The 14,029-nt window shown below is 42.1% G+C and overlaps 1 protein-coding gene across 4 annotated transcripts in view; it reads left to right on the top strand.

The window, feature by feature from the left end:
- Window positions 1-14,029, top strand: part of TTLL7 (tubulin tyrosine ligase like 7) — a 2,250,822-nt gene that overhangs the window by 1,621,669 nt on the left and 615,124 nt on the right. For all 4 annotated transcript variants that reach the window (XM_069641609.1, XM_069641612.1, XM_069641610.1 and 1 more), the window contains one exon: window positions 5,687-5,773. In XM_069641609.1, coding sequence (XP_069497710.1) covers window positions 5,687-5,773 — 87 coding nt within the window. The remainder of the gene's footprint in view (window positions 1-5,686; window positions 5,774-14,029) is intronic.

Genomic DNA, 14,029 nt, shown 5'->3' on the forward strand with positions numbered 1-14,029 from the left:
CCTCTTCTTCATCTCAGTACTTGGGGCTTTCTGGGACTTAGAGTCCAAAGGATTTTTATTCAGTTTTATATTGCATTTTTGCACACTTTTGTTAAAATTACATTCATTATAAACGTTAGATGTTAAGTCTTTTAGAGGTCTTATGTGAACGTAAGTGAATAGAGTTCTGTTTGGTAGAAGTGAGTTTCAGGGCTTCACCACTGAAGGGTTTTGAATAATGGCAATATGCCATCCGTGATTCTGGAATTAAAGAGTCTTCACCAAATAAGGAAGAATACTGCATCTCTCCTGTTGGAATCACCTCTTCTCCCCGACAGCCATCTGCTCCCATATGATCCACCCCCAGGGTCGGGGTCAGGTAGGGGCTGCCTTCCCCTGACGACATGGGAGGAGATTTTAGGCTGGGGATAAGTGATGACTCCATATGGCAAATCTTCTACCACCATTTGGAATACTACTGTGCCAATTGCTACTCCATGCATGTCCACCACCACTGAAAATGTGCCCCCCAATGCAAAATCTGTGTTAGGCAAATCTTCTACCACCACTCTCAATGCTACTATGCCAAATGTACTGCCCCATGCGCCCACCACCTCTGCCTCGCTCCCCTCTCCCCCCCTCTAGCTGTTACACAACCCCATCTCAGATGCGCCATGATCAACGCCAGGTCTGTTAATGCTCACGCTCTGGACATCCATGACCTCATAATCTCCCATGATCTTGATCTGCTCATGATCTCAGAAACCTGGCTACATGAAGCCTCCGGTCCGGCACTCTCCCTTGCACTACCTCCGGGCTACTCCATCACGAGACAAGATCGCCTATCCAAAGGTGGAGGTGTAGCAATCATTGCTCGAGATTCTCTTTCCATCAGAAGGATAGAGAAATCCCTGCACAACAACATTGACTACCTCCAAAATCAACCACTCTCCCCACTGTACCATTGCTGTTCACCTTGTCTATCGCCCTCCAGGCCCAACAGGAGACTTTCAAGCCTCTCTCATCCACATCCTTTCTGATAACCTCAAAAAACACTCTAAAGCTATTCTCCTTGGGGACGTCAACCTAGGCCTCCTTGACTACAAGGACCCAGCAGCTAAATCCCTTGACTCAGCCCTCAAGGCATTAAGGTACAAAAACACCATCTTCAGCCCTACCCACACCCAGGGACAAACTCTCGACTGGATTGCACAGCACAACTGTCCACTCACTATCACTGGTAACACGCCCGCCCCGTGGTCTGACCACCGTATCATCACCTTCACCATCCCCACCACCAGCCACTCCACCCCGGCACCCCAACCCCTGCCAACCTGCCTCGCAAGAAGCTCCCGTCAGCTCACTAAAGAAAGGCTACTGCCTTTCCTCCAAGATCCAGCCTTCAGACCTCCCTTCTCCACAGACCCAGAAATACTTGCAACAGCATATGACAGTGCCATTAAAGGAGCCATCAACTCCATTGCCCACTGAAACCTCGCAAATCCAAACCCACCACCCATTCCAACTCCTGGTTCACCCCAGACCTTCTCACTCTCCGCAACGAGAAAAAGGGTGCACTCACACAATGGCAAACATCCCACTCGGACAAAGATAAGATGATCTTCAAAGCCCTCTCTACCAAATACAAATACGCAATCACCCAAGCAAAGGCAAAATATTTTGAATCCAGAATTTCGGAGGCCCAATCCAGCACTAAAGAAATCTTCGCCATCTTCAGGTAGCTAGAGTCGCCCACTCCTGCCCCCCAGAATTTCACCAAAGACGAAGCCTGGTGCGACAAAATACAAACTGCCATGCAAGCCAAACTGAACCTCTTCCAAAAGAAAATATTAGCCACTAAACAAGCCATGCCTAACACACACATCCCTATCCCCCCGCCAGCCTCCGACCCCCCCAACCTTTCTCCTTCAAACCCATACAGCAAAAAGACATCATCAACATAATGAGGAATATCAAACCCTCTAACTGTAAAGGTGATGCATGCCCAGCTACCATCGTCAAGGCCTGCACCAAAGCACTAGCCCCTTTCCTGACAGCCTTTGTCAATGCCTCCTTTGCCACTGGGAAAGTCCCCGCCTCCCATAAGGAAGCCTGGGTCCGCCCTCTATTAAAAACAACTCTTGACCCCACCTCCCCTAACAACTATAGACCCATCACCACTGTCCCATTCCTCCTCAAAATACTGGACAAAGCAGCCTATCTGCAGGTTCAACATTTCATTGAAGAGAATAAACTCTTAGGTCTCCGACAATCTGGCTTCCGCCGCAAACACGGGACTGAAACCGCGATACTTGATTTGAAAAACCAGATGGATGACGCCAGAGACATGGGCACACCAGAACTTCTCCTACTCCTTGACCTATCAGCGGCCTTCGACCTCGTAGACCATGACGTCCTATGCCACCACCTCTCCTCCACTGCTAAATTCTCCCCAGAGGCCACAGCATGGATCACGTCCTTCCTACAAGACAGAACCATGCAAGTATTCTCCGACTTAGCCCACGCCTCACCCAACATCATCCTTTGTGGTGTGCCCCAAGGCTCCTGCCTCTCCCCCACTCTTTACAACATCTTCACATGACCCCTCATCCTCGACGCCATGGGTATCTCCTACACCAACTACGCTGACGATACCCAGATCCTCCTCACCCTCACTGGCAACTATGACACTGACTCATTGACCCTCAACAACCTCTACAACACCATCCAAGCCTGGATGGCAGACAATGGACTATGCCTCAACTCCGACAAGACCGAACTCCTCTTGGTAGGTTCCCCCGACACGCTAAAAAATCTAGACTCCCAATTCAGCCACTTCACTATCAACACCATCAAAATACCTGTCTCAGACTCGGTCAAAACTCTTGGTGACTACTTGGATTCCAACCTCTCCATGGACCGACAAGTCAACGCAATAGCCTCCTCAGCCGCGTACCACGCCAAACTAATTAACGCAGTCAGACCCTTCCTCTCCAAAGAGAACTGCACAAACATAGCCAGATCAATCACCGGCTCCAGGCTAGATTACTGCAATGTACTCTTCCTAGGAACCTCCAACAAAAACCTGGAAAAGCTACAAATCATACAGAATAGTGCCCTCCGTGCTGCCCAAGGTATTGAGAAAAGAGAACACATCTCTGAGACCGGAAAATTAGCGCATTGGCTACCAATAAAGGAAAGAATTGTCTTCAAAGCTCTGACACTGACCCACAAGTGCATCCACCTCCCCGCCCCGGTCTACCTCTCACAAAGAATCCACCCAGTCTCCTCCACAAGGCCAACCAGGTCACCATATACCAACATGCTCTGTGTGCCACTAGTAAAAAGAGCCAGAGGAGGAGGATCCAGCTTCTCTTATCTCGCACCATCACACTGGAATGCCCTACCTCCCACAATCCGAGGTGAGCCCTCCCTCATTGCCTTCCGGAAAGCTATGAAAAACATCCTCTTCACATAAGGTCTCTCGCAGCACCATGTTTGCCAATCAACTGTCTGTAATGTAATAACCAAAGATGCATGAGCTGTAATGACTAATCTGCTTGTAGCAATCATAATGTGCCAACAACTGCTACCAATCATGTACCCCCTGTAACTAAGATCCTGCAAGTAACAGCGCCACAATGCCCCTGAGCTGTCTGCGTGCTATATAAATATAAATAAAAAAATACATAAAAAACTATATATGGTTCATCACAGGGCCTAAGATATTTTGACTAGTGATTTATTTTGTCTCCAAGAAACTTGGATGACTGAAACCTACTTGCTGGATGGATACCAGATTTGTCAAATATTAGCTAGGAAAGGTGATGCAGGAAGACTGTATAGAGGGCTAATTATAGGTACTAAGAAATCCATGCTGGTAGAGGAACAGAAATGTAAGGGTCAGATTGAAAATGTGATTGCTGTGGTGCTTAATCTTGGTGTAAATTCTTGTTGGCAATGGCTATTGTTGGTGAATATTTATAATCCTCCGGGAAATATACACACTAACACTGTATTATTACTTATGTAGAGGACCTTATGGATGAATGGTTGTATACACATCGTTGAGGACAGATTTGAATAGTGGGTGATTTTAACTATCAACAATGTTCTACTCTCAGCTCCTTTTCTGATTCTACACAACTAACACATCAACAAATGGTCATGGTGTTACCTCGATAATGGCACTAGAGGATGAATTAAATGATATTGCTGAAAAATTGGAGTAGATGTATACATTTTCTGAAAAATTATACATCGATCTACTCCAATTCTCAGCTAAGGCACATATTAAATAACCCTTAAAGGCCCTACAAGCATGGAATATGGCGGCCACATCCTATTATGAGGATATTGCCTCACTCTACCCAGTCCCATTAACCTAGGACTTGCATTAAACAACACAAAACTGAACACCTTATTTGGGATAGAAATAACACGTTGCTACTATCCATGGAATCTGCATATCTCAGCTATGTAAATTAAGGTTTCGTTATCAATGCCCCTTTTAAATAGGATCAATGATACTAAGGTTAGAAGGTTTCTTCTCCAACTTCGTTTGGCCCAATGTCCTACTTTTGATCTGGTGATATATTCCTCGGCATTAATGCTTGTGCTGCATCTGTTAAAAGAGCTAGAAACACCTCAACATCTTACTGATTATGCTATGCTCATTGATTAATATAGGAAAGGTTATGATGGTTTTATTAATATGAATTACTTGGCAGACGATCAGGCATGGGCTTTTATATTCTCCAGTGAATGTTTTAAATTGAAGTAAGATGATTTATGCAGTTTGAGTGTAGTTGATCATGCTTTTTTTTATTGTTTTGAGGTAGGAATGATTGCATTTAATGGTACAGTGCTTCTTATTCGTTATAGTAATAAACTGCAATTGAAAGATATTTTTATAATTAATTATGAATTTAAAAGATGTTTATAATAAGATTTTATAACAGTTTGTATGAAATGTAACAGTGTATTATGCTATTATGTTTATAGGTTTTTTGAATTTCTCATGCATAACAGTGTTATAAGGTGATATTTGTAACTATTAACACTTTAATAAAATAAAACATGTAATGAAAGAAAGGACCAGATTTTAGAGTCATTCTGGTACAGATTATTAAGAGGTTCTTAAATCTTCTTGATGTTAGCCGCCATGCATTTTTGGGATTACTTGATGCTCGGGCTAGCACATAGTGATAATGGAATGAATTTATCATGAACCTATCATGAATTACATTTTATGTATATTTAGATAAAAAGATGTATTTCTTTTTTCTCTCCTTGAATATATTCTATTATAAAAGTGGTAAAGCGTTGTACTTAAATCAGAAGAATGTTTCCATTCTTTTTAAAATTATATGTAATTCTGATCTTAATTTTAGTTACTTGTAAAGGCATTGAATGAAAGGTTTTACGCAAACCAAAGCATTTGTATAAATAATTAACAAAAAAGATGCATCTATTTGGTGGTAAGATCCATTATGGTTCCAGTGACAGAAAACAATTCTACGCTGTTGAATAAGAAAATAAGAGCTGGAGCGCAACCTTTGAAATCTCTGTCAACATATGGTGAACCTTGCAAGCAAGCAATACAGAAAGCGTCAAAGTGGGCACTCCACTGATCAACATAACAATCACACAATTATGTTTCATGAAAATGGCTTGTGGATTAATGGGAATTAATTTACGTTTATAGGAAGAAGATATTTTAGACCTTCTGGAACAATGTGAAATGGATGACGAAAAACTGATGGGGAAGACAAATGGACAACGAGGACCAAAGGTACTTTGTAAAAATCTTAACATAAATATATTTTCTTGGTTGCATTGAGTGCCAATTTTACTGAGAATAAATTCAGAACAAATTCAGACTCTTTCATTTTCCTTATATGCACTTTAAAAGCATGCCCATTAAGATACTCCAATTGAGATTTCTGATCTTTATTGTACACATACAGTAGGCAAAGTCTGATTTTGCAATCACGCTTTCATATGTCAAGTCCCAGAAGGCGAACCACTATCAATGTTTTGATTTTCCCACGGATTGCGGTTATCAGTTTATTTTTGAAGAAGTTGGATACTTAATGAGAGTTTTCAATACAGTACCATCCCTATTGTTCATTTTGTTCCTGATTATCCCACTCCCATATCAAATACATCTCAATTTCGAGTTTGTCAGAGCATGGCAAACTGTTTGGCAAACACAAGTTTCATTGATGATATTTTAAGCCCTTAGGTAGTCATTTTTCTCAGTCCCTGAAATAGGGTTGGTTTTGGATTTTTGAAAAACTATCTTCTGAGTCAAAGCACCTTGTTTTTACATTGTAATTGTTAGTTTTAGCCCGAAGGTTGCATTGCCATCCTCTTTGCGAAATCATGGCTCTAAATATCACCTATTTTTTAAAACCATTTGCACATCTCTTTAATTCCGATGGCCTCCTGTATAAATATGGATTGTTTGGTTGCACTCTGCTGCATCTTTCCTACCTTTTGAGTTTCTGTGCCCTTGCTATTTACACCCACTAAGCCAGACAGTAAACTTATTGGTGACTTTTCTGCCGGTCAGATAGCACAGTGAGCTAAGCGCTCACCCCTGATATCTGTGCACAGCCTGCTGTGGCAGGTCTGAATCCCAGCAGGGTCAACTCAGCTTTTCATGCTTCTGAGGTCGATATATTGAGTACCACTCCGGGGGATAATAATGTCTTCTGTTATTTCAGTACTCTGAGACCTATGGATGTGTAGCGCTATATAAGTAAGACATTATTCGGAGGCAGAGTGTTTATACACGGCATCGGGACACATGGCCACTATAATAACACACTTGCTATCAGCAGCACAAATGACATTGGCACAACGGTGGAAAACGCTAGAGGGCCCGACGACACCATGCTGGTGGGTGAAAATATGGGGAGTAATGGCAATGGAGAAGGTAACTGCCATAAGAACAGGGACATACCAGAGATACTTGTCCATATGGTCCCCTTTTAGAGACTTTGTCGGAGACAGGGAAGCCCATTTCTATAAACCATGGACCCTCAGAAATATATCGATCACCTAACAACTCAGAACAGGAGAGAGAGACAGCACGACGAGAAAACCAGAAGGAGGCAACAAAGGACTTAAGAACTCAGTAGAGATGGCCGTGGTGGGTTGAGGGTTTGGAAGAGGGAAGACCTAGGGGGGCAAAAAAGGAAACAAAAAGGAAAACCCAGTAGATACAGGACAATACACGATAGCAAGAGTAAATAGGACTATGTTGTAAGAAATGTTATGTAGCAATTACTAGGTTTGAAATACGATATTGCCAAAGGAAAAATAAATAGGTTTAAAAAGGGAATAATGGAAAAGTAAGGGGGGAATTAATTGTTTAATTGTTATACTCAAGAACTTATGTATGAAAGAAATGAACACTGACTATAAGAAGAATGCTTGGTATACTACATTGGTTTTCTTAAGCATGCTTGTAACCTATGCTCTTGAGAAGAAACTAAAAAAAATAAAGTAAAAAAGAAAGACATTATTATTTAGCTCCCAGTTTTTTCTCTAACATGACTAGGTTCAAATGTCTGGTAGCTTTAATGTGACTTTGCAATATGGTTTGATAATGATAATGATGCGCTATTTATATAGCGCTTTCGCCAAAGCGCTTTGCAGAGAACATATTTATACATAATATCACCGGAACCAAAGTTGGTACTCATTTATCGACCTCAGAAGGATGAAAGGCTGAGTTGGCCTTGCTGGGATTTGGACCTGCAATCTGCAGATCACACTCAGATTGCAGCAGAGAGTGCTCATCCCACTGAGCTTTCTCACAGCATAGTGTCTGCCCTTCAAATGCTGTGTTGTATCAAACCAATATGCAAATAGTGGTGTATATCTCAGTTAATGGGGGTTGTTTCTCCATCCAGAAAGCCGTTGACACCATTGATCTTCCTTTGGGCTTTCTAATATTGTGACTGTCTGACCCTCTCCCCCATGCTATGGTCCTATCACCATGACTCATATTTTTCAGCATAATTTGAGCATACCAGTCCATTCCGCACTGTCTGGGAATATCAGTTCATGAACGAGACTTCATTCCTTTCTTCCTTTAATTCTTATTACTTGGATATTATAGTCACCATGCTTGTCCTCGACCTTAAACAAAATTTGACACAAACTAGGAAAAATAGCTGCCATCTAATTCACACCCGAAATTATGACAGCCTGCAAAATGGCTAATTCCCAGGCCAGAGATCATTTAAAAGATGAACGTTTTCACATTATTCAGGTCATTGCAAGTCCTAAATCCTGTTCTGAATCCTCAGCCTCAAAAACAGAATGGTACCCATTTTTCAGTTAAAATGTGTAATATTTGTGCAGAAATAGTTTTATCTTTCTCTACAGAACAGGATGTGATGCTTCAACAGGAACATTTGAGGCTAGAAATGTATTATTTGCAGCAGTGGATCATACCACTACTGTGCATGTTGGGCATAGTTAATCCCTCTCTGCTTTAAATTGCAAAGGGGCTCCCCATGAAGAGGTTTATTTCCCGGAGAGAAGGGAAGCCCTTGTGCTTCACTTTACTCCAGAAAAAATAACTCAAAACTCTTCAGGGAACCTTCTGAAATTTCTATCGCCACTTCTTTGGTGGAGGTAGAAATTGGAGCATTGCATGGCGGTTTACTACCTTGCAATTAGACGGTATTGGCAGCTGGAACACTGTCAGTTGTAAATATCTCCCACCCTGAAGTATATGGCAGTAGAACAGACAGTATTTACAAATACCACCTGTTTTATTACTCAACTTTATTAAATCTTTCCAAAGTTTTACAATCTTAATAAAACTATAATGCACATTTCTTGACAAGGGTACATTGTCACAACATTTCATGTCACTCCAAGATCCCACATAACCGGGTGCATCTCATTGTCCAATAACCACTCCTGATAGCTTTGTTTTAAGGCATTGTGAAACGCTTCAACAGTGGGGTTTTATTTGTGTTAACTAGTGTGCTTTGGTAAAAAGTGGTAAACTGTTCCAAAGTTACACCGAACTTTGCCATTCTGCCGTTCCGACATGCAATTTTTTTTCCATGGCCCATATTTCTTTTACCTTGCCCCATCAGATTGTGAGCTGTGGACCCTGCAATCCCTTCCATGCCTCCTCTAATGTCAGTATAGCTGTGTTTATGAGTGGACGGTCCGCTTAGGCCATAATTGCCATCTTCAACCGGACTTGCCTGAGATCTGAATCACAGGGTTTAAGGGGAGTTGTAGATTAGTAATGTGCACTATGGGGCATCCCCACCACATGTCTCATTGTGCCAGTTTTGGGCATCCTCTCCAGCACTGCAGTGATTGTGACGGTAAAGCTGTTTAGTCATTGGGGAGTATCATACAATCTCATTAGGATTTTGTACAAACATTTTTTGATCGTGGGGCATTTTAGTTTCTGGGTACTTGACAAGCTATGAGACCAAGTGTCTTCAGATATCGTCATACCCAGTTCCTTCTCCCATTTTACCATGTAAGGGAGTTTATCGCCTTGCTGGTTTCTCTAATGCAACTTGTAGGTTTTTGAGATCCTCCCTCTTCCCAGGTCTTCTCTTATTCATCACTTAAGTGAGCAGGGCTATCTTCCCCTGGCCTGTTATGGCTTGAGGATAGTAACCCAGTGGCACTGCTACTGGTACCTCAATCTTTCCCCTTCAGTTAGGTTCAGTTTCTGATGGGATACCTCAAATAAGAGAGGGCCACCATCTTTGTAACTATCTGCTAATATTTTTATTCCATACTCTGCCCACCGATGGAAGGCTCTTGTGTCTTACCCCACATGTGTTGAATATGGGGGATAAGGGCGCAGACCGAAAGCCAATCCTCAATACCTCTTTGTAACATACCATTAATAGTGTATTGTGTGTTGACCTCAGGAGGGATCCCATTGCAGCCCAAGCTTGTCTGGGCAGGGGTGTAGCAGTAGCAGCCTGTTCCACCCTTCACCACTTTGGGTGTGTCATGGGGTTTGCCCATCTAAATATGTGTGCCATTTGAAATATCATTTAATGCCGTGGATCCCAAGCCCACCAAGCATTTTGACTATGAGAATGCTTTCCTAGCAATTCTATGACATTTTTTGGCCAGTATAAAAGAATATAGTTTCCTGTGTAGCTTTTGTATGAATGGGCGTGTTTTTATTTTATTTATTTAATTTATGTAGCATCCATACCTGGTGGTATCCCGGTGCTTTTACAAGTGGTGAAATACAGTCAAAAGCAGTAGATGACGGTATAGATCATAAAAGTCAGTTAGGCATATTTGTTAAATAGCCAGGTTTTTAGGACTTTTTTTGAATACCAGGAGTGAATGTTTGTTTCTGATGTGATCTGGGAGAGTGTTCCAGAGGGCGGGAGCGGTCACGCAGAAGCTGGAGCCCCCTGATCGCTTACATTGGAATTTGGGCCTGAGTGGCTTGATGAAGAACGGAGACACATCGAGTCACTGGTTTTGCAGCAATTCGGGGGATGAGGTAAGAGGGGGCTTTCAGGTGGAGACATCGGTGGGCAAGGAGAAGTGTTTTAAAGTCAATTTGTGCTTTCATTGGATGCCAGGGAATTTACCTTCTTGCTGCTGAGATGTGGTCGGGGGGATTGAGGCCGAGGGCTGCCCAAAGTGCCCTATTTTGTAGGAGCTGAGGTTTTGCCAAGTTCTTGGAAGAGGTGCCGGTGAACAGCACGTTGCAATAATCAAGCTTACTCCCAATGACAGCCCGTCCAAGCGTGAGGAAATTTGTGGGAGAGATGAATTTCCTATTCAGGGATATGAGCTTTGCAGTGTAAGCTGTGGAGGAGGCAAGTGCGTTGATGTGGCAGGACATGTTAAGTTCAGCATCAAGATATATGCCCAGTGTCTTCACGTGTTTAGAGACCTGGATGGTCGTCCCATCAATAGGAAAGGAGGCATAGGATGGGTCTCGGGTGCTTAGCCAGTGGAGGTAGCCAACAATGAGAAGCTCTGTCTTTTTGTCATTGAGACAAAGGTTGTGGGTTGCCATCCAGTTCTGTATAATACTCTAAGTCTGATTGATGACTTCAACGTCATGGGCGTAGTTCCCTGGGATCGGAAGCAGGATGACTTGCATGTCATCTGAAAGGTTTGTGTAAGGGATCCCTAGAGCATCGCGGTGATCAAAAAGAGGTTTGGTGTAGGTGTTGTAGAGTGCTGTGTAGATGCAAGAGCCTTGAGGGATGCTATATAGAACGAGGATGGGATCTGCAGAGTGGTCACCTATAAAGACTTTGGAGGTGCGTTCACTTAGGAAGGATTTGATGCAGTGGTTTTTAAATGTTGTTTCCCATTCACCACTAATGACATTGTCCACCCAGATCATGCAATAATATTTTGTTTTTTACTTTTGTTTTTTACTTATTATTTTGTTTTTTCTGTGTGGTATATCCGTAAAAACGTTTATCAAGTGGCAGTTACACATGGTACAGGGAAAAGGTGGAAATGCTTAAAGATGTGTATATACCTTACCTAGCGAAAGATTGCATCTGATTCAGATTCAGTAGAATTTGTAGTCTTATGGGATTAATCCCTTCTGAAAGAGAATGAGTTTATTTAACCACTTGATAAATACTTGGTAAATAAAGTCAGTCTTTTTGCCACACAGTACTGTATGTGGTTTTAATCGTAATGTGATTTTGTATTCTTAGTTGATTTCAGCCATGTTTCATATTGCCACAGTAAGGTGTCATTATTAAATAGTGATTTTTCGAAAATGAGATTGATACATTACAAATTGCCATTCGTTTTTGAGCAATTATGTGGGAGCGCTTACAAAACTAATGCGCGCGTTTGCAGTTTCCTCGTTAGTTTTAATTTACTGATTCCTCTTCACTCGATACATCAAATTTGCATATTGTGAGTATTCAATCCCTTCAACACCTATTCCAGTTCGATTACTTCATTTAGGATGTGCCATTCCCATTATCTATATTGCAGGAGCTCGTAACTCGCTTAGGGCTTACCTCAAAAAAATATGCTCCGTCTCTTCATGTCGGCTCAAAAAGATTTAGCAAGTTTGTGTCGATTAGGCTGTTGCTATAGTAACGTTTGTCATCCTTCTACAGTTTTCATTACCCTGTATCATGCTAATTCTCGTAAGTGCCATGTTTAGGTTTCCAATACGTACAGGCTATTTAGTTACATGCACTGTTGGCCAAGCTTGCAAGTTGTTGGATTATAATAACTGAAAATCTGTCTCAATGCTAGTGATATGTACACTTCTGGTGGGTTTTAGAGTGTGCAATCTGTATGTATATGCGTACTGCAGTGAATATATCTAGTCCTAAGAGAAGGACTTATTTGATTATTTGTGGATGAGTCAGCTCACCTTTAATTCGTTGTAGAGATTTAAATGATAACTTTATATGATTAATTAGGCTGGGTTTGGTAAGTTTTACTCTGCTTCCTTCACAAGTTGTTTTGGGTGATGGCAGTACTTCTGTTTGGGTAGTATGTGTCAATAAAGCTGTTTTTTAAAATGTCCTGGCTGTTGGGATAATTTGTGGCTATTGTTTCTATCTCTTTGAAGGATTTTAGTGCTCTTTTTCGGGATGAGGCAGGACCAAGGTTCAGCCAGATAATGTGTTCAGATTTGCCGTACGAGGCTATACCGGTCCTCAGCTTTGTAGCACCCGCATTCTCTTTGGGAGAGCATTTTTTTACCGAAGCTGTACAATTTTTGTGACAGTGTTTTGTCAGATGATATGTCATCCCAGAGGACTTTTGGTAAGATAGGCTGTAACATATCTTGCAACTGCAGTGGAATTGTCTGCAATGTATTGTATTGTTTGCATTCCACAAGAGGGCAATGATTGCATTGTAATCATTGATGTACTTGGATGCTTCGTCCCTTTTAATGTTATATGGTTTTTAGGAGATTTGCCATTTACACTGTGTCTAACAGAAGACATCAAGGTATGTACTTGCCCTTGTTTGCCAACTGGTCTAAGGTAGAGAAACTGACATTTGGTATAGTATTTACCTTTGTGTTTATATCTCCCTTGGCAGCACTTGCCACACTTATGTTTTTGGAAGTCCACCGGTATTGGGGGAGGGCAAGGGTTCATTGCACCCACCCCTGTGACTCCTTCCTCCTCTATCCCCCTCACTGCCATAGTTCCTCACTCTTTAGAGCGCTGAGAAGCTAGGAGGTTGGGTGGCTGGAGCTGCTCTCCCAGGTGGTGCTGGTTGCTGCGCGGGATCCATACAGGCTGCTCCTTGCATTCTGCGCTGGCTGGCTGTTTCGAGAGGGCGGCCAGGGGCTACCTCTAGCCTCTGACTCCGGTGCTGCTTGCCATGTTTTCCGCTGCCTGGGGAGGGCTTAGCTGCAGATTTTACGTTCTTCTACAGCCTCGCGAGTCGGGAGCTCAGTGGTCGTGGTGCTCACAGTAACGCGGTCATCTTGGAATTCTAGAGCCTGTTTTTAATGTGTGTGGAACTCAATAACATACAGTTGCTAGTTCACTTTCGAACAGGAGGTGGAACATGTATTCTTCTTTTTGGCTGAATCTGGGGTCTTCAGAATACATTAATAAAGAGTGATATTCTGATGCACTAATTTGTGTGGACCTTTCATCATATCTCCCTCCTTTTTCTCTAGGAAAGAGTAGAGGAAAAGAACGTGCTTCTACACTTTTTTCCCATATGCTCATTTGGGATCTTTTGCCTTGACGCATTTCATATGTTTCTAATGCATCTTCAATGTTGTCTTTGGTGTGTAGTGGGTTAATTGTATACTGGTCTAAAATGTGGCTGCAGTAACATGATCTACATGCTCAAATTGGCCAGTTGCCAGTGAATATTTAATTATTTGGGTGGTTCTCTTACGTTTTCCTGTATGTTTATATCTTTGTAGTATTCATTGTTTTCTTTCACATATTGTAGGGCTTGTCTAACTTTAAGTCGACTGGTTGTTGCCAAATGTGTTTTTCCATCCATCTTTTCCTCCTATAATACTATACGTCTGATTGATGACTTGATGGTA

This window comes from Ambystoma mexicanum, chromosome 1q (assembly GCF_040938575.1).
Source record: "Ambystoma mexicanum isolate Mex_15411 chromosome 1q, UKY_AmexF1_1, whole genome shotgun sequence".
Lineage (NCBI taxonomy): Eukaryota > Metazoa > Chordata > Amphibia > Caudata > Ambystomatidae > Ambystoma > Ambystoma mexicanum.